Source organism: Bombina bombina, chromosome 4 (assembly GCF_027579735.1).
Source record: "Bombina bombina isolate aBomBom1 chromosome 4, aBomBom1.pri, whole genome shotgun sequence".
NCBI lineage: Eukaryota > Metazoa > Chordata > Amphibia > Anura > Bombinatoridae > Bombina > Bombina bombina.
The window spans coordinates 1,041,408,508-1,041,430,603 of NC_069502.1; the positions used below are offsets into that span (position 1 = coordinate 1,041,408,508).

Genomic DNA, 22,096 nt, shown 5'->3' on the forward strand with positions numbered 1-22,096 from the left:
GTTATTATACTGATGCAGATACCACTGACCCTATAACCAGCTCTTGTCTGGCTATACACATGTGCCAGTGTCACTACTGTGTCATTATATAGTGCTGGGTGTTATTATACTGATGCAGATACCACTGACCCTATAACCAGCCCTCCTCCGGCTATACACATGTGCCAGTGTCACTACTGTGTCATATAGCGCTGGGTGTTATTATACTGATGCAGATACCACTGATCCTATAACCAGCCCTTGTCTGGCTATACACATGTGCCAGTGTCACTACTGTGTCATTATATAGCGCTGGGTGTTATTATACTGATGCAGATACCACTGACCCTATAACCAGCCCTTGTCTGGCTATACGCATGTGCCAGTGTCACTTCTGTGTCTTTGTATTGAGCTGGGTGTTATTACACAGATGCAGAAGATACACATCCAGTGTTTCACTCAGGCTTTATTTATTCCATAACTTATCACTCAATATTGCTAGCAGTCTCTTCACAAGCCACTAATTTTATTCACACTAAATATTTTCCCTTTCCTATTATTTAATCAGAAAGAAAATATATACTAAGGTTATGAATCACAACCTTACTATATCTTTTCTTTCTATTTAAATACTACTTATAATAAACCTCAGGTGCTGGTTAAAGTGCTTTACCTTTGCATATAAAGCTCCAGGGACACAGTGGCAGCTTGCTTCTTGAATCTTCCCTCTCTCTCTGTCTCACTCAGAGTCATTTTCTGGTACTAAGCGGCATCATGTGGGAGTGGCCACAACCCTGCAAAACGTGGTGCCACGTGTGATAAGGAGGAGTCAGGACCAGTATTCATCTGTCTTACTCCTCCCTCCCCACAGCAAAATGGGCGGCAGACACTGCAAGGGCCAGTCACGGACACCAGTGTCCGTGTATGGACACCTTGCCTATCTCTGCTTTTTTCTCTTGGTATCCGTTGTTGAAAAATAATATGTACATAGCCTATGCTAGTGGGAGTTAGTTGGTGATTGCTGCCTGCACATATTTGTTTCTCGTGATTTGGCTGATTAGATGTGATCAGCTAGCTACAATTAGTGCATTGCTACTCCTTGAAAAAAAGAATATCAAGTGAATGAATCAAATTTGATAATATAATTAAATTGTAAAGCTGTTGAAAATTGTATGTTCTATATGAACACGGAGGGAGAAAAAAATTGTGTTTCATGTTCCCTTAAAGGGACAGTCACACCAGAATTGTTGTTTAAAAAGATAGATAATACCTTTATCACTCATTCCCCTGTTTTGCATGACCAACACAGTTATAATAATACACGTTTCGCCTCTGTTATTACTGTGTATCTAAGCTTCTGCTGACTGCCCCCTTATTTAAGTTCTTTTGACAAGCTTGCATTTTAGCCAATCAGTGCTCACTCCTAGGTCCCTTCACGTGCATGAGCTCAATGTTATCTATACGAAACACATGAACTAATGCCCTCTAGTGGTCAAAATGCATTCAGATTAGAGACAGTCTTCAAGGTCTAAAAAATTTGCATATGAACCTCCTAGGTTTAGCTTTCAACTAAGAATACCAAGACAACAAAGTAAAATTGGTGATAAAAGTAAATTGGAAAGTTGTTTAAAATTACATGCCCAATTTAAATCATGAAAGGTTTTTTTGAACTTGACTGTCCCTTTATGAAGAGCTAGATTCTATTTGACTTCACTAGTCAGCCAAGGGCACAGTGCACAGAATGTAAGATAAGTGTATTACAAAATGCTATCCCTTGGCATGCCAGGAAGGAATTATGATAATCATCTTTAACTTCTTTTCTTGTGCTTTGTAAAGTAAGACCGATTTATTTGTAAGCAGTGCAAATACTTTAATTTTTATAATAGCTGAGGTGCAGTGCTGTAGCCATATTATCGCTGGAGGAAAAGTAAACTTGCAACACTCTGTAATATTTATTAATAGGCAACAAAAAATATTGAAGAATAGCCTATACTGACTTTAAACTTTCCCTATCTAATCTTGATAGATGTGTTTCTTCTCTTATGTTATTTTTTTAAAACATGAAGAAATGTGTGTCAGAGCTCTACACCCTGAATCTGTGGTCCCAAATAGCATTGGATATAAAGCTCAGTGACTACATCTCATTGTCCTAAGTGTAATTATTGTTTCAAATGAATTAATAAAAAGATCATTTCTATTTTCCACAGAAATTAAGTTTCATGCAGGTAAATGTCACTCCAATGAATATATAATCAGGGAATTCATCCTCATTTCAAAATATGCTATCAAAATATGCATTACCATTAAATATTCCATTGTATAGGTGACTCTAAAAAGGAAATGGTATATATTATATATAATGTATGCTATCACCACAGATAAATATTCTGCAGCACATAAATGCTTATTTCTAGGATTGACAATTTCAGAAAATACTTCATAGCAGCTACAAATTTATAGCTGATAATATCACAAAGAAATGTATTGCATATTCTTCATAATTTTACATTTAGGGGACGATTTTTCATGTGTCTGGCGGACATGATCTGCTGTAGCGATCATGTCCGCCAGACATCGATAAATGCAGACAGCATATGGTGTCGGCATTTATCATTGTACTAGCATTTCTTGTGAAATGTTTGTGCAATGCCGCCCCCTGTACATTCGCGGCCAATCAGGTATCAATCAAACTGATCGTATGCGATAGGGCGGATTGCTGTCTGCCACCTCAGAGGTGGTGTACGAGTTAAGGAACAGCCGTCTTAAGACCGCTGCTTCTTAACTTATGTTTACGGCAAGCCTGAAGGCTCGCGTAGAAACAGCTGCATATAGCAGAATTCAGGGCATAATAAATCGGCCCCATAGACTACAGTGTAAGAATATTTTTACAGTGTTGAATAAAAAACAGTCACCAAAATTTGATTGTGTAGGTAATTTGCTCTCCGTAAAGTGGCAGAATCAGATTAAGTTTCTTATAACCAACTGATACAGGCCAAGGAATGGATTTGTTAAAAATTCACTTGTCTTTGATATCTTTCATTGGGTGATTATATTGAACTAGTTTTGTACAATTTGACTTTTTGCCACTTGTGAGGCTCATTTTCTGTAAACTATAAAAATGGACTGTAGCACGGCTTCTACCAGTTTGGTTACAGTTAAGATTCCCAAAATTAAAGATGATTGTCAGAAGGGAAAAAAAGAGTCAGAGGCACGAATGTATATAAACATAGCAAATGTTAGAAATGGCAAACAAAGCAACTCAGGAATTCCTTAAGACAATCACACAGAAAACTGGGAACAAGCCACAAAAAATAATCATAACTGGAAGTGCTCATTATATTTCAATTTTATCAGGAAGTATGCTGAGATGATTGCAGATAACATTTAGCTGTGAACTACCTAAGAGGCTCAGTGTTACACAATAATGAATCAACATACTCTAGGTTGTATATCAAGCTCTTAGGTTCTCATTGGATGAATGAAAGAGTAGAATCAATGGGGTCCTGTAATCAACACCAGCTGGTACACCTCAATTGTTATACCCTTCTGATAGCGTAGAAAATGTGATATTTAGGACTCTCAGGGGTTTATTAAGATAGCTTTTAAGAAAGTTTATGTTGAGCTGTGGGGTTGGGATGTTAGATACGATACTGGCTACCATTTGTATAGGGAAACAGTGCCTAGGCATAACAACTTATTTCATATAACCCATGTCAAAGGAAAGTGAAAACCAATTATTGGTCATATTTCTGACCACCATTGACAACCATAAGATTTGTGAGAAGTAAATGATGTGAAAATTAAATAGGCCTTGATAAATGGTATATGAAAAGAGCACAAAAGTATAATCTGAAGCTAATAGGGGTTAGCTGGGCAACAGTTAATAATGGTCCAACAAATCTTGACCATTGATTTGGAAATGGTGAAAAAAAGATTGGGCCTTTGGTTAACAAACAAACTGTTAATCTGTTGCCAATGCCAACTTGTACACAACGTGTGTTGAGTGCAGGGCCAGCCTTTGGGGTGTGCAAGCTGTTCGTCCGCACAGGGTGCCATGGCAACATGGGCGCCAGGCGGCTGTCACAGCCCTTTGTCCCCCAGGGCTCCAGTGTGCCCATGTCATTGTCTTCCAATGTGCGGCTGGCAGAGTAGTGAAGGTGCCGGGATTTTCCCTGCTTCCTTCATTAGCAGCTGCGCGTCGGAAGATTATTCATGCTGCGCCCGGAAAAAGTAAAGGGCCAGCCACAGTGCATCGGAAGAGAGTGGCGCGGGCACACTGGAGCCCTGGGGAATGAATGGGGCTTAAAGGGGGGAGGGAATGATTGGGGCTTAAAGAGTGTGGAATGAATGGGGCTAATGGGGGGGAGATGGGGGCTAAAGGGGGGAATGGAGATGACAGGGGAGGAAAGGGGGAAATGTAGATAGCAAGGGGAGGAAAGGGGGAATAATGGAAATGGATTGGGAGCTAATGGACCGGAAAGAGGGAGGAAAGTGGGGATGGAGATGACTGGGGAGTGTGCATATCATTGGAGAACTGAGGAGTGTACATATCAATCCATGAGTGAATCTGAGTGTATGTGTGTATCTGGGAATGTATGAATCTGAATGTGTGAATCTATAAGTGTATATACGTGAATGTGTGAATCTGTGTGTGTATCTGTCCAAACTCTGCTCATTTACACACGTACCAAAACTTTAACACAAACTGATATTACACACACATAAATATTGACAAACACATGCACACACAGAAACCATCACAAACATATTTCGGTTTTCTCACTGTCTCTGTGTGTCTTTGTCTGTCTCTAGCTTTCTTATCTATCTGTCTTTGTCTCTTTGCCTTTCTCTGTCTCTCTCTACTCTATCTGTCTTTCATATCACCTCTCTTGCCACACCCCCTTGTGAGGGGTGTGGCCAGGGAGGGACGCTGTAAAGATTTTTCGCACAGAAAGCCTAAAGGCCTAAAGCCGGCCCTGGTTGAGTACTTTTAATTAATTAATAGTTAAAATCTAGAGATTCTGCAACATTAAAAGGAAACAAAAACTGTGCAGAGGTTACATATTTTGAGTAGTTACAGCTAGAAGTAGAAGAGCAGACCAATAATCTAGGAGGTTTTTGAGGTAAGGGAAGCAAAGCTTTAGACATTGCTGTAATGTCTGACTAATCTTTAAAAACTTGGCATGTCTTTTAAATTGTGGCAGAATGACTATAACATGTAGTGCAGAAGAAGCTTATGGGCCGATTTCTTAAAGTGCGGATGGGCATGATATGATGTAGCGTATAATGTCTGCCGCACGCCGATAAATGCCGACAGCATACACTGTCGGCATTTATCATTGCACAAGCAGTTCTTGTGAACTGCTTGTGCAATGCCGCCCCCTGCAGATTTGCGGCCAATCGGCCGCTAACAGGGGGTGTCAATCAGCCCAATCGTATAGGATCTGGCAGATAGATGTCCGCAGCCTCAGAGCAGGCAGACAAGTTATGGAGCAGTGGTATTTAGACCGCAGCTTCATAACTGCTGTTTCCGGCTAGCATGAAGGCTCGCGCAGGAAACAGGGGTATCAAGCTCCATTCGGAGCTTGATAATTCGGCCCCTTAGGGTTTAATATAACCTTGTAATAGAAGTTACTAACTTATTAAGTAGCTCTAAGGGCTTTTTATGCTGGTACAGAAATCACAATACAGGTGATATAGGGCTAATACTTGACACATTCAACGCCATCACTAATTATATTGTGCCATCCAATAGAGAGCCTAGCAATTTAGTCAATGCTTTAAAACATGACCCCCCACTTATGAATCTGTGTGAGCAGCTATTAATCAATTTTGGTGCAGGTTTGCTCGTGGATGTCTTGTGCAATGTTAAATTCTGGCACCCGAGTCCCTTAAGGCATGTGGACAGGTTCCCTTTGTGGAAACATTGTAAGCACCCAACATAATAAATAGGTACCTAAGGCTATCTGGAACAATCAGTTCATAATAAAAGTAAAACATATTTGTGAAGAGGAAATCTCCAAGATGTAAGATTAACAGATAAAAAACAGCTAAAGGAGGTGGAAAAAAATTGGCATTATAAAGCATCAACCTTTTTCTCCTTTGACATTGGTCTGCAGTTAATCTGAAACTTTTCAGACTAAGGCCCAACTAACTTAGCAAGGAAAGCACTTTTAGACAGCCTTAGATATCAACCTCATATATCAGTCACCAACATCATAGTGAAATTACAGTGAAAATAAGTCTAGTGGTGTATTTTTTCATCTAGAATAAACGTCTGCAGTAAATAAATGTTACAGCTCAATTTTACTTTTGTTTAGGTTTCTAGATTCACACATTCTGGAATGTGGCCAGCCATTAAAAGCTAGCTATTCAGTTAAGATCACCTGGAAGCAGTAGATGTCTTGGTAGAGTCTATAACAAAACTACAAAAGGCCCAGAAGAATAGAAGTAGTTAAACACTAGCATGGTCAATGCATTTAATACAAGCAGAAAGTTGGGGAATAGCAATAACTAGATTTCCAAGAAAGCTATAAAAAACACCTACATTTTTGGAAGCTTCTTGGCAGAATATAGGCACAATGCTAACAACTACACAAAGTTGTAAATAGGAGAACAACAGAAACCTTTTCTGTTTTGCTCTTATTTAGAACTTTGTGTAATGGTACGGGCAAGGCATGTGTCTTAGGCAGAGGAGAACCATAAACAAAGCAGTAGATTGGGTATCCAGTAAGAAAGTCATAGAGTCAAGCAATTATAAGAAGTCCTAGCAACAAGCCACAGCAACTGAACATGGCAGGATGTTCTCACTTGATTTAAAAATTCTCAGGAAACAAGTTAATTTGATTACATTTAGAATTTGACTATGAAATAATGAAAGAAATGCAGTGTTACACAGCACTGGCTCCACACATTTCAGCTTACACTTATAACTATCTTAGGGCTCAATGGATGAGGTTTAGGCTGACTTCTTGTAGGTATTAGGATTTGTTTTGTTTTAGGAATGGATCCAAAAACCTAATTCCACCTAATTTTCCACCTTCTGACAGGCACAAATTTGGGTCCACCTAAATGAGCTTGGAAGGCATTCCTGATACCTCTTTTCATAATATGAGAATGCAAATATTTTGTGTGATCAAATGAAAATACTCCAAATACTGTGTCACACTGAGTGCATGATTTTACAACCTTGTTTGTAATTACCTGTATTAGTTATTATAATACTGTCATACATACATTTCTGCATTGATTTTCATTTGTTAAATTAAATATGGGACAATATGCAAAGTGTATAAATCAAATGCTACCTGTGAGGTAGGTATTGTGTGAAGAATTGATGAAATAATGAGACAGAGGCTGAGACATATCTTCATTCAGGTCCAGTTTTTCAGGAGGTACAACACCATTTTCTTCACTACCCAGATACCTCATAAATCCTTCTACGGATATCTGACCTGGAAAAAAAACCCCACTTAAATCAACATTTGATTTGTAAATACATGTAATGCATTTTGGCTTTTAATAACAAATGTATTTCTTATATTAACACTTATGTCTCTACATTTGCATTTATCAAAATAAAAAAAAAAGGTAATATAGGATTTGATCATGAAACATTTTGTTTTTCTTTTCACATCTTTATGTTTACATTGACTTTATTTATTACTAATATAAAATAGCCACTGATTGGTTATTTACCTGTATTAATACACACCTGGAGTACCAGGTATCTATCTCTGATGAAGCGCATGTGCTCATGCGTGAAACACATCAGATAGTAGGTGCTTCCATGACCTACTGTTAACTGCATGAATAAACTAACCTAGCACTGGCACCCTGGTTTACGGTTTTCATCTTTCTCTTTATTAATATAAAATAGAAGCAATATTTAAAATGAGCTATTTTCCAAGATCATGATGCTAAAATATGACGTGGACATGCAAAAATGAATCTCTGACTAAGAAGGTGCAGTTAAAACAACCATAGATTGAACAGTGTCCTGAAGACATAAGTAATAACACACTAAAGCATTTAAAAAAAAAAAAAAAAAATAATCCCTTCACAGTAGAGAAAATATAAATATAAAAAAATCATTTTCTTCAATGCTTTTTACAAAGTATTCAGGCCCTTTAGCAATCACCAGCTCAATTACATTTTGAACTGAAAGCATTTTCAATTTTCTTCTCTGCCATAAAATCAAACAGGCTCATTTATCAGAAAGCAACATATTTTTTTAGTTTATATTTTCATTATCAACATGGATATTGTTAGACTCTTTTTTTATATTTCTTTAATTTTATTATTTTTATATATTTTTTAAAGACCTTTTCGTATAAAAAAAAAAAAAGGCCCAAGCCTTTGAAGACATAAAAGCTCAGGAGATTTCAACCTTCTATGAGGAGTGTTCTGTAATATTAGCTTTTAAGTCAAGAATGTTCATTTGAAGATATTTCCCTTGATGCTATTTATATATAATTTTTTAAGATAAGACTGTTTAACCTTAATATTCTCAAGTAAAAAAAAAAAAAAAAAGAGTATGAATCCATAGACATGATTTATAGGGCAGACAAGGTTAGCCAAATTATGCTTATGTGTTGTCATCTTCAATTCATCTGCTGTATTTGTTTGTAAGACATTCGTAAAGATTCTTTATATTGTATTCACTATTCTGCATTCTGTGATTAATTCTAACATTGAAGAGACTCAAAAATGTTCTATCATCCATATGGAATAACAGAATTTAACCCCTTAATGACCAGTGATGTACCCTGTACATTGCTGGTCTTTCTATGGGTGTGCCGGCGAGGCCACACTACAAATGTGTTGATAGATAGATAAATAGAGAGATACATATTGTATATACAATACATATATATATATATATACATACATATATATATATATATATATATATATATATATATATATAAACATACATATATATATATATATATATATATATATATATATATATATATATATATATATATAAAGAGATATAGTATATATATATATGTATAATCACACACACACTCACATACTGTATGTATGTGTCTGTATTTTAAAAATAGAAAGAACATTTTTTTCTAAGTGAAGTACTTCTATTCAAAACACAAAAAAACTAAAAATTATGAATAAAAATGATATTGCATGTTTCAAGGTATTTGACTGAAAAGGGCTCAAAAGTGTATATATATTGGAGTCCTTTCCAGTCAAACACATTGCCATATACCATATCCTTTTTAACCATTTAAAAATGTAAATCTTTTTTATTGATCTTAAAATATATATATTTTTTTTATTTAAATGTGTATATAGTCAAATTCTAATTTATTTTTATGTGGTTTTGATGCGTTTTGTGTAACTCTTTTACTTCAGGTCTGTAGTTGCGATAAATATTCTAGCGCAGTTTTGGCTTTCGCTTGAGTGGAAACTATAACTTTTCAACTGAGCGTGAGTTAGCGTGTTCGTGATATCCGTTGAAAGTATAGATTGCACTTGACAGAAGTCAGCCGCTCTAACCCTTCGCTGGTTAACACGCTTTACCATGGACTTGTAATATCAAGTTGCGTGCTAACTTTAGTGTGGCCCAGCAATATTCCGTCCGGCTCTATCATTAGCACACCACTTGTAATTTGGCCCATAATTGTTCCACTTACATATACTGATCCAATCAAACAAAAAAAAAAGTATGCATTTGTCTGTTAACATTTATGTTGACATGGACATGGTTCTAGGTATATATCCTTACCTAAAAATGCATTTGTTTCTGTTTGATTATAAAACTTTGGATAGACTACATGCATAAAAAAAAACCTTTATACATAAGATGTTATTTTAACAAGATTATTGAATCAAATGTAATGTTAAATGACATGACCCACTTCTAAATATATGCATAGTAAAACAATCATATGTAATTTATCTATTTTTCCCCAATTTCTGTAGTTTAAACTAAAAAAATTTGAGTTTTCCAGTTAAGATAACTGGAAATGCATATGACAGACTTTACGTGCCTAACCCTGCTGCATATGAGTCCCTCAGTAGAATTAAACCTTTAATCAAATCAATTAAATTAAGCATCTTAGCCTTTTTTCAGTTTGGTTCACGCCGTCACAGCTCCCTTCCCTACACCTGAACGTGAACCAAACTGATAAAAGGCTAAGACACTTGATAGCCAGTTACAAGATACCCTAGTTCTTCAAAGTCACTGAGAATTTATGCTGGACATTGGATAAAGAACCCAGCAATATCACTATTACTAATTGTGGAACCCTGTGGAGACTGGGACAGGAGCAAGCATGAAAATATCCAGTGTAAGTACCTAATTACACCTTTTTCAATTATTTTACAGCCTGTAACGAGACCTTTCTGTCTCTCCTTGTTTCTAGACCTCACAAACTTTTGAAGCAATTTTACATTGCATGTAACATTTTAAGTCTGATTAAGAGATTTTTTACATATATATATATATATATATGTGGATGTTTGTATATATGTTTTTTATATATGTTCTCTATGTAATTCATATGTACCTTAGACATTTTTAGTTTATGTGTGTGTTACCTAGGATTTGTTTGTTTGATTGATTTGTTTTAATTGCTCTGTACCACAGTTTTTGAATTGCTTTAATTTAATTGTTTTAATTTATCTGAGTTTGAATTTTTACAAAACTGTCTTGAGATAATACATTTATATATTGTATATAGATGAAGCATTTATTGTGATACTGCGCTTTGGGTAACTTATTAATACTGTACAGCAGGTTCATGATAGGGAAGTTCCTATTTATGCACTAGCGCTTCCTTTAGTGTTGTTAAAGTGATTGTTTGTTTTGTGATCTGATTCTCTGGATCATTTTAAAGGGAGCACAGTATTTTCATATTGCACTAGACCCATACTTTATGTTTTTAACATAGTTTTTTACAGCCTATACCGACAAGATCCATTCCACTATCTGAAAGCAGTAGTTATGAGTTTTGCGCCACAAAAATGTTTCACAAAACTCATAACTAAAGTGTTACAAAGTACACTAACACCCATAAACTACATATTAACCCCTAAACTGACGCCTTCCCACATCGCAAACACTATTTTAACTAATTAACCCCTAATCTGCCTCCCGTCCACATCCCTGCCACTATAATAAAGTTATTAACCCCTATTCCGCCGCTCCCCAACACCGCCACCACAAACTAAACCTATTAACCCCATAAACTGCCAGCCCCCACATCGCCACTAATAAATTAAACTAATAACCCCTAAACCTATCACCCCCTAACTTTAAATTAAAATTACAATATCCCTATCTTAAAATAAATAAAAAAATACCTGTGAAATTAAAAGCACCTAAGTTTAAACTAACAATTAACCTAACATAACTATTATACTCAAATTAAAATAATTACCAATCAAAAAAACTAAATTAAACATTTTAAAAAAAAATAACACTATTAAAACAATTTAAGTCTAAATTACAAAAAATACAAAATAGTAAATTACAAAAAATAACAAACACTAAATTACAAAAAATAACAAACAAAATTATCCAAAATAAAAACAATTACACCTAATCTAATAGCCTTATAAAAATAAAAAAGCCTCCCCAAAATAAAAAAACCCTAGCCTACAATAAACTACCAATAGCCCTTAAAAGGGCCTTTTGTAGGGCATTGCCCTAAAGAAATCAGCTATTTTATCTATAAAACAATACAAAGACCCCCCAACAGTAAAACCCACCACCGAACCAACCCCCCAAAATAAAAAACTAACTCTATCAAAAACTAAAGCTACCAATTGCCCTGAAAAAGAGCATTTGTATGGGCATTTAAAAAAGCCCAAACCCTAATCTAAAAAAAAAACCCCACCCAAAAAAATCTTCAAAAAACCTAACACTATCCCCCGAAGATCCACTCACAGTTTCTGAAGTCCAGACATCCATCCTCATTCAGGCGATCAGAAGTCTTCATCCAGGCGGCATCTTCTATCTTCATCCAGGCGGCATCTTCTATTTTCATCCCAGCTGCATCTTCTATATTCATCCCGGCGGTGCGGAGTGGATCTATCCTTGAAGACATCCAGTGCAGAGCGTCCTCTTTATACGGTCACTGCCGTACACTGGATCTTCAATGCAAGGGAGCTTTTTCAAAATGGCGTCCCTTGCATTCCTATTGGCTGATTTGATTCTTGAAATTCAAATCAGCCAATATGATGAGAGCTACTGAAATTCTATTGGCTGATTTGAATAGCCAATAGAATTTCATTAGCTCTCATCCTATTGGCTGATTTGAACAGCCAATAGGATTTCAGTAGCTCTCATCCTATTGGCTGATTTGAATTTCAAGAATCAAATTAGCCAATAGGAATGCAAGGGACGCCATTTTGAAAAGGCTCCCTTGCATTGAAGTTCCAGTGTATGGTGGTGACCTAATCAAGAGGACGCTCTGCTCTGGATGTCTTAAAGGATGGATCTGCTCCACGCCGCTGGGATGAAGATAGAAGATGCCGCCGGGATGAAGATAGAAGATGCCACCTGGATGAAGATAGAAGATGCCGCCTGGACGAAGACTTCTCGCTGTCTGGATGAAGACTTCTCACCGCCTGGATAAGGATGGATGTCCGGACTTCAGAAACTATGAGTGGATCTTCGGGGCTTAGTGTTATGTTTTTTTTAAATCTTTTTGGGTGGATTTTTTTTTTTTTTAAAAAGAGCTGAATGCCATTTTCAGGGCAATGTGAAAGAGCTGAATGCCCTTTTAAGGGCACTGCACATACAAATGCCCTTTTCAGGGCGATGGGTAGCTTAGGTTTTTGTTAGAGTTAGGTTTTTAATTTTGGGGGGTTGGTTGGGTGGTGGGTTTTACTGTTGTGGGGTCTTTGTATATTTTTTGTAAAATAAAAGTTTATTGTAGGCTAGGGCTTTTTTTTATTTTGTGGGGGCTTTTTATTTTTATAGGGTTAATTAGGTGTAATTGTTTTTATATTGGATACATTTGTTTGTTATTTTTCGTAATTTAGTGTTTGTTATTTTTTGTAATTTAGTATTTTTTTTTGTAATTTTAGACTTAATTTTTTTAGTAGTGTTAGTTTTTTTTTTAAATATGTTATTTAGTTTTTTAAATTGGTAGTTATTTTAATTTTAGTATAATAGTTATGTTAGATTAAACTTAGATTTTTTTAATTTAACAGGTAAGTTTGTAATTATTTTGAGAGAGGGATATTGTCATTTTAATATAAAGTTAGGGGGTTGTTAGGTTTAGTGGTTAATAGTTTCATTTAGTTTTTTGCGATGTGGTTGGCTGGCGGTTTAGGGGTTATTAAGTTTATTTAGTGGGGGTGATGTGGGAGGCCAGAGGTTTAGGGGTTAATAACTTTATTTAGTGGCGGCGATGTCTAGGAGTGGCGGAATAAGGGTTAATAGCTTTATTATAATGTTGGCGATGTTGGGGTGTGGGGGAATAGGGGTTAATAACTTTATTATAGTGGTGGTGATGTCGGGGAGCAGCGGAATATGGGTTAATAACTTTTATTAGTGGTAGCGATGTCGGGGGTGGAAGATTAGGGTTGTTTAGACTTTGAGTTTATGTCAGGGTGTTAGGTTTAAACTTAACTTTTTTTCCTATAGACATCAATTAGGTTGCGTTACGGAGCTTTTTTTTTTTTTTTCCGCACTTCAGGTATTCCGCAATCGCAGGTGTTAGTTTTTTTTCTAACACTCTCTCTCCATTGATGTCTATGGGAAAAGCGTGCACAAGCACGTATTCTCAGCAATTAGATTTTGTGCGGTATGGAACTTATCGCATATTGCACGCACAAGGTGGCTTTTCAGAAACTTGTAATGGCAGGGATATGGAGGCTGAAATAACGTTCATGCGTTCATTTTCCACCCTCTATAGCGCCAAACTCGTAATCTAGGTGAAAGTGATTTATGTCCCTTTAAAAATGTTCATTATTCTACATTTAAAGGCAAGAATTCCTTCAATTATTATAATTCATATTCAAAACACTTTATAAGAATATTATTATAGCACACCATGGGGTTTGATCACAATCTTATTAATTAATAAATTAATATAACCATATTGCCTGTCCAAAAGTGGGGAATGGGTAATAGAGGGATTATCTATCTTTTTAAACAACAATTTTGGAGTAGACTGTTCTTTTAAAGGAACATGAAATCCAACATTTTTCTTTTTCTTATTTTTCATGATTCAAATACAGCATGTGATTTTAAAGTGAAAGTTAACCATTGAAACAAATAAAGGGGACTGTAATTCATGAAGTATAAGATACTTCATGTAGAAAGCTCCTTTATTTGTTTCAACCAATCAGCGATTTAAGCTGCTAACAAATGCCACGGCAAAAAAAAAAATTCCTAAGAAAAAGAGGCATTTTTGTGCAGTCACCAATCAGCATCTAGCTCTCAGTAATGCATTGCTGCTCCTGAGCCTACCTAGATATGCTTTTCAACTAAGGATACCAAGAGAATGAAGCAATTTAGCTAATAGAAGCAAATTGGAAAGTTGTTTAAAATCACATGTTCTGTCTAAATCTTGAAAGATTGGGTTTAATGTCCTTTTAAGTTTCACCTGAGAGGAAGTCTAATGTGTGGATTAAAAGAAAAGCTTAACATTGAGGACAATAAGTTAAGCGCTACCTATGAAGAGAGTGGTGATCTCCTGTACTTCTGAAAGTTCTCTCACACATTCACCTTTACATATTTTTAACCTGTAAAAGATACATTTTTGAGAATAGGTATCTAAAAGTTATCTAGTATCCAGGGGGATCCTTTTGCAAAATAAAGTATACTACACCAAAGGTATCTATGCTCTCTTTTAGGAGAAGTCTTTATCATTGGTCTGTTTAAAATCTTCAAGGGCCATTATAGGAAAAAATGACAAGCCCTAATTCATTAGAGCAAATTATTTTAAGACTCGCAACCCTGCAATTCTATGTGTTTAGTTAAATACATATTAGAAGTTCTGCTCAGGACTAGCAATGCAGAAAGTGGGTTGCATGACTCAGCTGTGTGGCTATAGCTGCTGACTGGAACAGCGGCAGTTACCACTCAGGACTAGCAGTGCTCTGCAGGTCCCAAGTTATACCCCCTTTGTGGGGGTTAACACGTAGAATTGCAGGGTCGCTAGTCTTAAAATTACATGCTCTTACAAATTATTAGAGCATGTCATTTTTCGACTTTAATGGCCATTTAAAAGGTTTTTTTTTTACGTCACAGCACACACCCTGTAAATTACAAGACATTTATGTTGTGTTGTTATAGGATAACATATTAAACACTACTATGTAGTGCTCCAGATGCCTACCTAGGTATCTCTTCAACACAGAATATCATGGGAACAGAGCATATGTGATAATAAATAATAACAGTAAATTGGAAGCTTTTTTTTTTTTTAATGGTATGCTCTGTCTGAATCACAAAAGGTACATTTTGGTTTGGGTTTCATATCCCTTTAAATTTTATTTACAGTATAGATGATACAGTCTGATGGAATAAACTTTAGAAATCATTTCTAGTTAAATGGTGTGCAAGGTAAATTTTAAATAACTATTATGGGTCATGAACAATAGGTCATTAATTTCATGAAATATGGAAGAAATTATTCCACATTACTCTGTTTTAGAATTTGCGTATTAATGATCAAGGTCTATACAGAGATATTTTCCATCGCTGGCAGAATTGTAACTTTAGCAAAAACTAATGCCAGTTCAAATTAGTAACTTGTTAGCAAAAATAAATTGTGTGCACTGTAGATTCCAATTTGAAATAATTAGAAATATGATTTCATAATGCTATCTGTAGTTAGCTGTCTCTATAGATTAGCATTACAGATTAGAAGCAGTACAATTTATTATGAATGTATGGTCTGCACTCCAGGGACATACAGATAAAAAAAACAATAGGACATCATGAAATTTGTTGCATAATACCTCTGTCAATGTCATTTGGCATTTTGAGAGATTCATATTTATCTTATGTCAAGCTACTTAGGTTTTTAATTTCTATAGATACTAATTTGTATGGCACATCATAATAATATATCATTAAATCATTGAAAATTCCAATAGGGACAAAATTAGTGTTGGGGAAAAAAGTGAACTGACTTTCAAATGGATAATTGCAGTCCTCTTGATTTGTGTACACAGTAACATAGAAATTTATTTTATGCACAAGAACATGGCTGATGGATCTGCTGTCTTTCAATAGCAGAAGGTAAAAATTTCCTAATGTGTCAGCTTTGACTGCTGGTCAATAAAAACACTGAAGCAAAACATCGGAACTGTTTCCTTTGGGAGCTAATCTCCCTTGAGTTGGAAACCTATGAAATTCTAGACAATCCTGTTCACTCAAGTGAGAATGATGCTATTTAAAATATCAACATTTATTTCTAGGGCATCAGATCATTAATTTGGGACATATTGTGTGTAGTCAGCTTGGCTGGAAGTTAAATCAACCTAAGCACATGTTTTCAGTCTCTCACTCCACTATACAGAGCTGGAGTAATAAAAATAGTTGGGTGAATGTCACAATTTTTACATTTGAATTCTATAATAAAAGTTCCCCTTGACACTCTGTGTGTCATTCTGTTTTGTCTACATAATAAAAGGATAACTTTCAAATATTATTTAAGGCAATCAAATATTGACTGCTGTTATATAATTTTTACATTTGTATATTCATTCCTAAATCTGCTATTCAATTATTACATGTTACATTTGACAAAGGGAGTATTTTACCCTCTTTTAGCTAAACCAAATGTTGAATGCGTCAAAACATTTGTCAATTTGGACATCTCTAATAAAACTTGGGCACTTTCATAGGGCCACATCAACATAGGGGGGCTGTACATAAAAATAGTTTATTGGTAGAGCGCTTCTCTCTTTGTATGCATTTGAATAATGACCCTGGGAGGTCTTCCTAAGAGTCATAGGGGAAACCAGACAGAGCTGGACTGACCTTTCTTGGCAGGATCAGACTGATATGCTTCAGGAAAGTTTTCCTTTGTGAAAAGCAGAACTGGGCTAAAAGAGACTGCTACTAGGTGTTGACTCGTCATAGAACAAGCTATTGAGCTGTTGTTTGTTCCTGGTTCTCTTTTTACATGCATATATCTGTATATACCTGTACATCTATATCTATTCCTATAGATATATATATAGGTATAGATATCTATTTTACATTAACATTATCACATTTACATACAAATATTTATTTAATAATAAACATTTAAAAAAATTATATGTGAAAAACAAAGGAATGTAAAATATACGCAATGCATTTTGGGTTTCGCACTTTAGGTCTAACATGGTATCGGGTTAGCTCACATGAAGAATTAGTCTTCTTAAAACGTGTTTTTGAAATAATAAATATAAAATATTACAAAATATAAATAAAAATATAAAAAATTATTATACATACTGTAAAAAATTCTAAATAATCCATAGAATATATATATATTATACAGTATGTAAAAAAGTTTGCATGTGTGCAAATTTTTTACTTTCAACTTGTAATATGTGCACTACCCGACACACAAGAAACGTGCTTCTAGTAACGTTTACGCTTGAATGAAAGTGCTAAATAGAGCACCGCTTTTAATCTGACCCAAAATAAGTGCTGTTGTATTGTCTTTTTTTCTTGTGCATTTGCCAGGTATTCAATTCTACTGCAAAAAGTGGTCCTTTAAATTTCATGAAAAAGGGGTAAAAAAGAACGAAATAATACTGATAAATTGTTTTATTATGCTTAGCTAAACATTTTATATTATCAATGTGTTTACTGTCCCTTTAAACTAATATTTTTTTTCCCAGTCGTAGTCTAATCACCCTATCTTCTATTTTAACTTTTCAGTTCAAATTCATACAACGGCAAATATTGTGTGCACCACATACCATCATGAAGTGTTTAGCTTCCTTCATTAACAAACATTGCAAAAATGTTTTAATAGAAACCACACAATTCAGTTATGGAAAAAACAAAATCATTTTAAAGAGGATTAACTAACAGCACATGCTTGACAAAAAAAATGTAATTCCTTGATTCTTTCAAAAAAATAATTTCAGAAGTAAATTTTTTATGAAAAACAATATGTAACCATTCATAGAGAAATAATACAGCTGAACACTAATTTAAGCCGACATTATGACCTAAATTCATAGACATTTATGAGATTGGTATCTCATTATAAAGGTGTTATCATGTTCAAAATTCATTGAGCATCCATGGTTTTGTTAGTGGGAGCTCCTACAGTAAACATCTTTAGTTGTGTGAAATGCCCAACATCTATCTCACACATCAAATGGCAACCACTAGCAACGTGACATAATAAGTACAAAAGCAACAGATCAGTGGTGTTGCTGATGGGGGTGCTAGCAAACATAATGGTTGCCACCATGTGTTTCCCAATAGTGGTCATCCCTTAAATTCCTGCCTCAGCTCCACCAGGTCCAACTGGCAACATACCTGGTTCTACGTAACCCCGGCCACTGCACACCCCACCCTCTCAGCCACAAAATTACAAGTGGGCCTCCTGGAAGTTCACCCCCGACATTTCATTTCTGGAGATGCCACTGCAACAATTCAGAAACACGCTTGAAATTGTTTGATGTAAATGTTTGCAGCTATTAAACATTCACATATCTATTTTGTAACAGTAAAATAAATCACTATATAGAACAAAATGTTGTCTCCAGGGGCTGGCTGTAGGCTTTTCTGGACTGACTTGCTGCCTACATACTAAGCAATATTTTCTTAGAGCAATGCACAAAACTAATTTACAGCTAGCACAAATGGACCGCAATCAAGGGCAGAGGCTTAACTAGAAACCACAGGGCCACCACCCCTCCCCCCTCCAAAAAAAAGCTGAATTTAATACTTTTTTTTTTTTTACATTTATCACAGAAAAAAATGTGAATCAGATAACATGTCTGCAAAAGGAGGTACCCTGTGCCCACAGTCTGTGAGATGGTCTGACCCCTTATTACTGTATATAGTGACACTGTTTAACCCACCAGTACTGTATATAGTAATTTAGTGACACAGTCTGTAATCTGCCGGTGAGATGGCTGGCCTGACCCATACTGTATATAGTGGTACTGTATAGTGACACTGTTTACCCCCTGCCCCCCCCCCCCCATGCTGTAGTAACAAGGTCTGTAATTTGCTGGTTCCACAAACATACACACACACATACATGCATAAATACACACAGTCACATACATACACACACCATACACACACACATAAACACCAATGGGTAAAACAGAAACACTAACCCCTGTAGTCATGTCACACTCACATGATATCAGTGCAGGCAGTGATAGGTTAACGTTTTTTATTTAAAAAAAAAAAATTATAAGAAAAAAAAAATAAAAAAAATTTTAAGCTGGGCCCCCACCCTCAGGGGCCCAGTCGCACCTGCGAGCCTCTGCACCCCCTGTAGTTTCGCCCCCGATCAAGGGAGATATGAAAAATATACTTGCCAGGTTTTTCAAGTGGTTTATTCTTGCTTGCAAAGCCATGTACATTGTGCTAACAGTTTTACATGTTTGTATGCAAATAGTTTGCAATTTGTGATTAAAAAAGTACTTGCCCCTTTAATGTAGTGCTCTCTCAGTCATGTGTTAATCTGAAATCCATATTTATTTTTATATTGCACGTCTGAATTAATATGTATTTGTAACCTTGATGTACTCGACGCGTGTGGGAGCAATTTGGCATCCAAAGCAGTATACTCATACTGCATTTTAAAAGGATATCTGAAATCTAAATATAAGGTGTTACAAAGCCGAGCATGTTCAATCCAAATGCGGTACAAGCACTTTGGTGTTTCCATTTCATTCCGCCCTGTCAATTGTATCTCAAAAAAAGCATCTCATTCCATTAATGGAACCTGAACTCTTACACAAGTTGTGATGTGTGACGGACTGCTTACATTTCAGTAATGCTTATAAAAATATTGTGCACTATTTTCAGTTTAATTGAATTCGAAAACAAAACTCTTTTATAGCAATGTTAAAGTGGACAAGTTACAAAGAAAAGTAGAATGCTGAAATAGGAACAATGGGCTAGATTACAAGTGGATCGTGAATTTATTGCACGCCCGTAAATGGGCAAATTCGGTTAATTTTTAAAATATCCCCAAAAAATAAAGTGTGTAGTGCCTTTAATTTAAAATAAAAAAAAAATAGTTTTTTTTATTTTTAAACTGCACTAAATAGTGTTTAGGGGTTAAAGTTGGCGGGTGTGCCTTTACATTGCGATCTATAGGGAACTGTGTCTTCTCTATAAATATATATGTTTATGCTTACATACATATATATGTATGTGTTAATATGTGTATATACAAATATTAACACATACAAATATATGTATATATTCATATATATTAAAATCTGCTGCCCATCACTGCCCGACTTACCCCCTTCACTGCGCTAGGTTCTCATGCTTTGTCTCACCGAATGAGAACAAGTGACCCCTTAATTAGGTGCTACGTTCTTCTCTGTAAAATAAACAAACTCACAACTTCTTTGGGGTATAAAGGCTGCAGCTTGTTGATTAACAATTTTAACACAACAAATAAATAACAGCATCCTAAATACAATTAGATTAAATGAACTACCCATGGTGCTTGTCTAGTTACCACTCCATTACTCAATTCTATGTAACCCATTCACCAACCACCATTTTTTAACCTCTCCTGTCTCCACAGGAGGTACCTAACTACCTGCCACCAACCAAAAAGGCAAGCACCCCGCCATAAGCTGCGACAAAAACACCATCTACAAAACGTAATCCACAGGGGAGGATGGGTGGGAGCTTCTTCTCACCGCCAGGTCCGGATGTGAAGAGGGTCAGCACTTCCTGCCCCCTCTGTCAAATAGTGCATTCAAACCCCACCCACCTCCTATTAGCCCAACCTTCCACTTGCCCTGCTCTGGGGTCAAATGCCCCTCCCATTATACATTTCCAGGGCTTACTTGACCCCTTAATTAGGTACTACGTTCTTCTCTATAAAATAAACAGACTCACAAGTTCTTTGGGGTATAAAGGCCACAGCTTGTTTATTAACAATTTTAAACACGACAAATAAATAACAACATCATAAATACAATCAGATTAAATTAACTACCCATGGTGCTTGCCTAGTTACCACTCCATTAATCCATTCTATTTAACCCATTCACCAACCACCATGTTTTAACCTCATCTGTCTTCACAGGAGATTCCCAGCTTCCAGCCACCAATTAAAAAGGCAAGCACCCTGCCACAAGGATGGCTCACAGCTGGCCGCCGCCAACACTCAAGGCCTTTATAACCTCTTCCCTTATATTAAAATTGAACAAATGGAAGCCTACCTTGTTCAAGTGAACCCCATCTCTCAAGAAGAAGCATTTACCATATTCCCCTTCAAACTCTACGTGTTGTATGGACACCCCCAACCTACCCTTTACAAAACTACTAATTATATGGTTCACTTTCTTTCAAGAGGCATCCAGCTTAGCTGCATCCCATGCAGCCCTCCATGACACCCTTGGATCAATCACAGATCAATTTAAGACTAGGCCCAAAAACAGATTTAATAAAATCAACAAGTCACGCTTTATCCTATCAATTAACTCATTTTGTGAAACGAAGCCCAAATTATTCCCCACTGAATGGATCAACAACATACTTGGAGGCTTAAACAATCTAGCATATTCAATAACCTTAAAAAAAAACCTCAACCCCGAACCACCGGAGAAGGACCCTTTCCGTATCTAGGCCCAGATGACTTCCACTATCCTTCACCATTGCCGCCCATGAGGCCCAGTAGATGTACGAGTGCTCAACGATCAAGCACTCCCTACATAAACGGAAAACAAAACCTACTAAACCTAAATGGAAAACAAAACCTACAAAACAAACTCCTGTCTAACATACATTCTAAACCTATCTAAAGCCCATCGCCCAACACCCTTAATTCTATCAGATATGCCAAGCATTCTCGCTTCAGTTGCAGCCCCAATACGAAAAGAATGAAAACAAAATTATATGGCAGGCAACCCTTACAAAGTTAAAGCCTTTCTCATCACAGATACAAATTGAAAATAGGACAGT

At 36.0% G+C, this 22,096-nt stretch overlaps 1 protein-coding gene across 2 annotated transcripts in view; it reads right to left on the reverse strand.

Moving 5' to 3' along the window:
- The window catches only part of PLCB1 (phospholipase C beta 1), a 1,466,985-nt gene that overhangs the window by 614,110 nt on the left and 830,779 nt on the right, over positions 1 to 22,096 (reverse strand). For both annotated transcript variants that reach the window (XM_053712164.1, XM_053712163.1), the window contains exon 10: positions 7,287 to 7,433. In XM_053712164.1, coding sequence (XP_053568139.1) covers positions 7,287 to 7,433 — 147 coding nt within the window. The remainder of the gene's footprint in view (positions 1 to 7,286; positions 7,434 to 22,096) is intronic.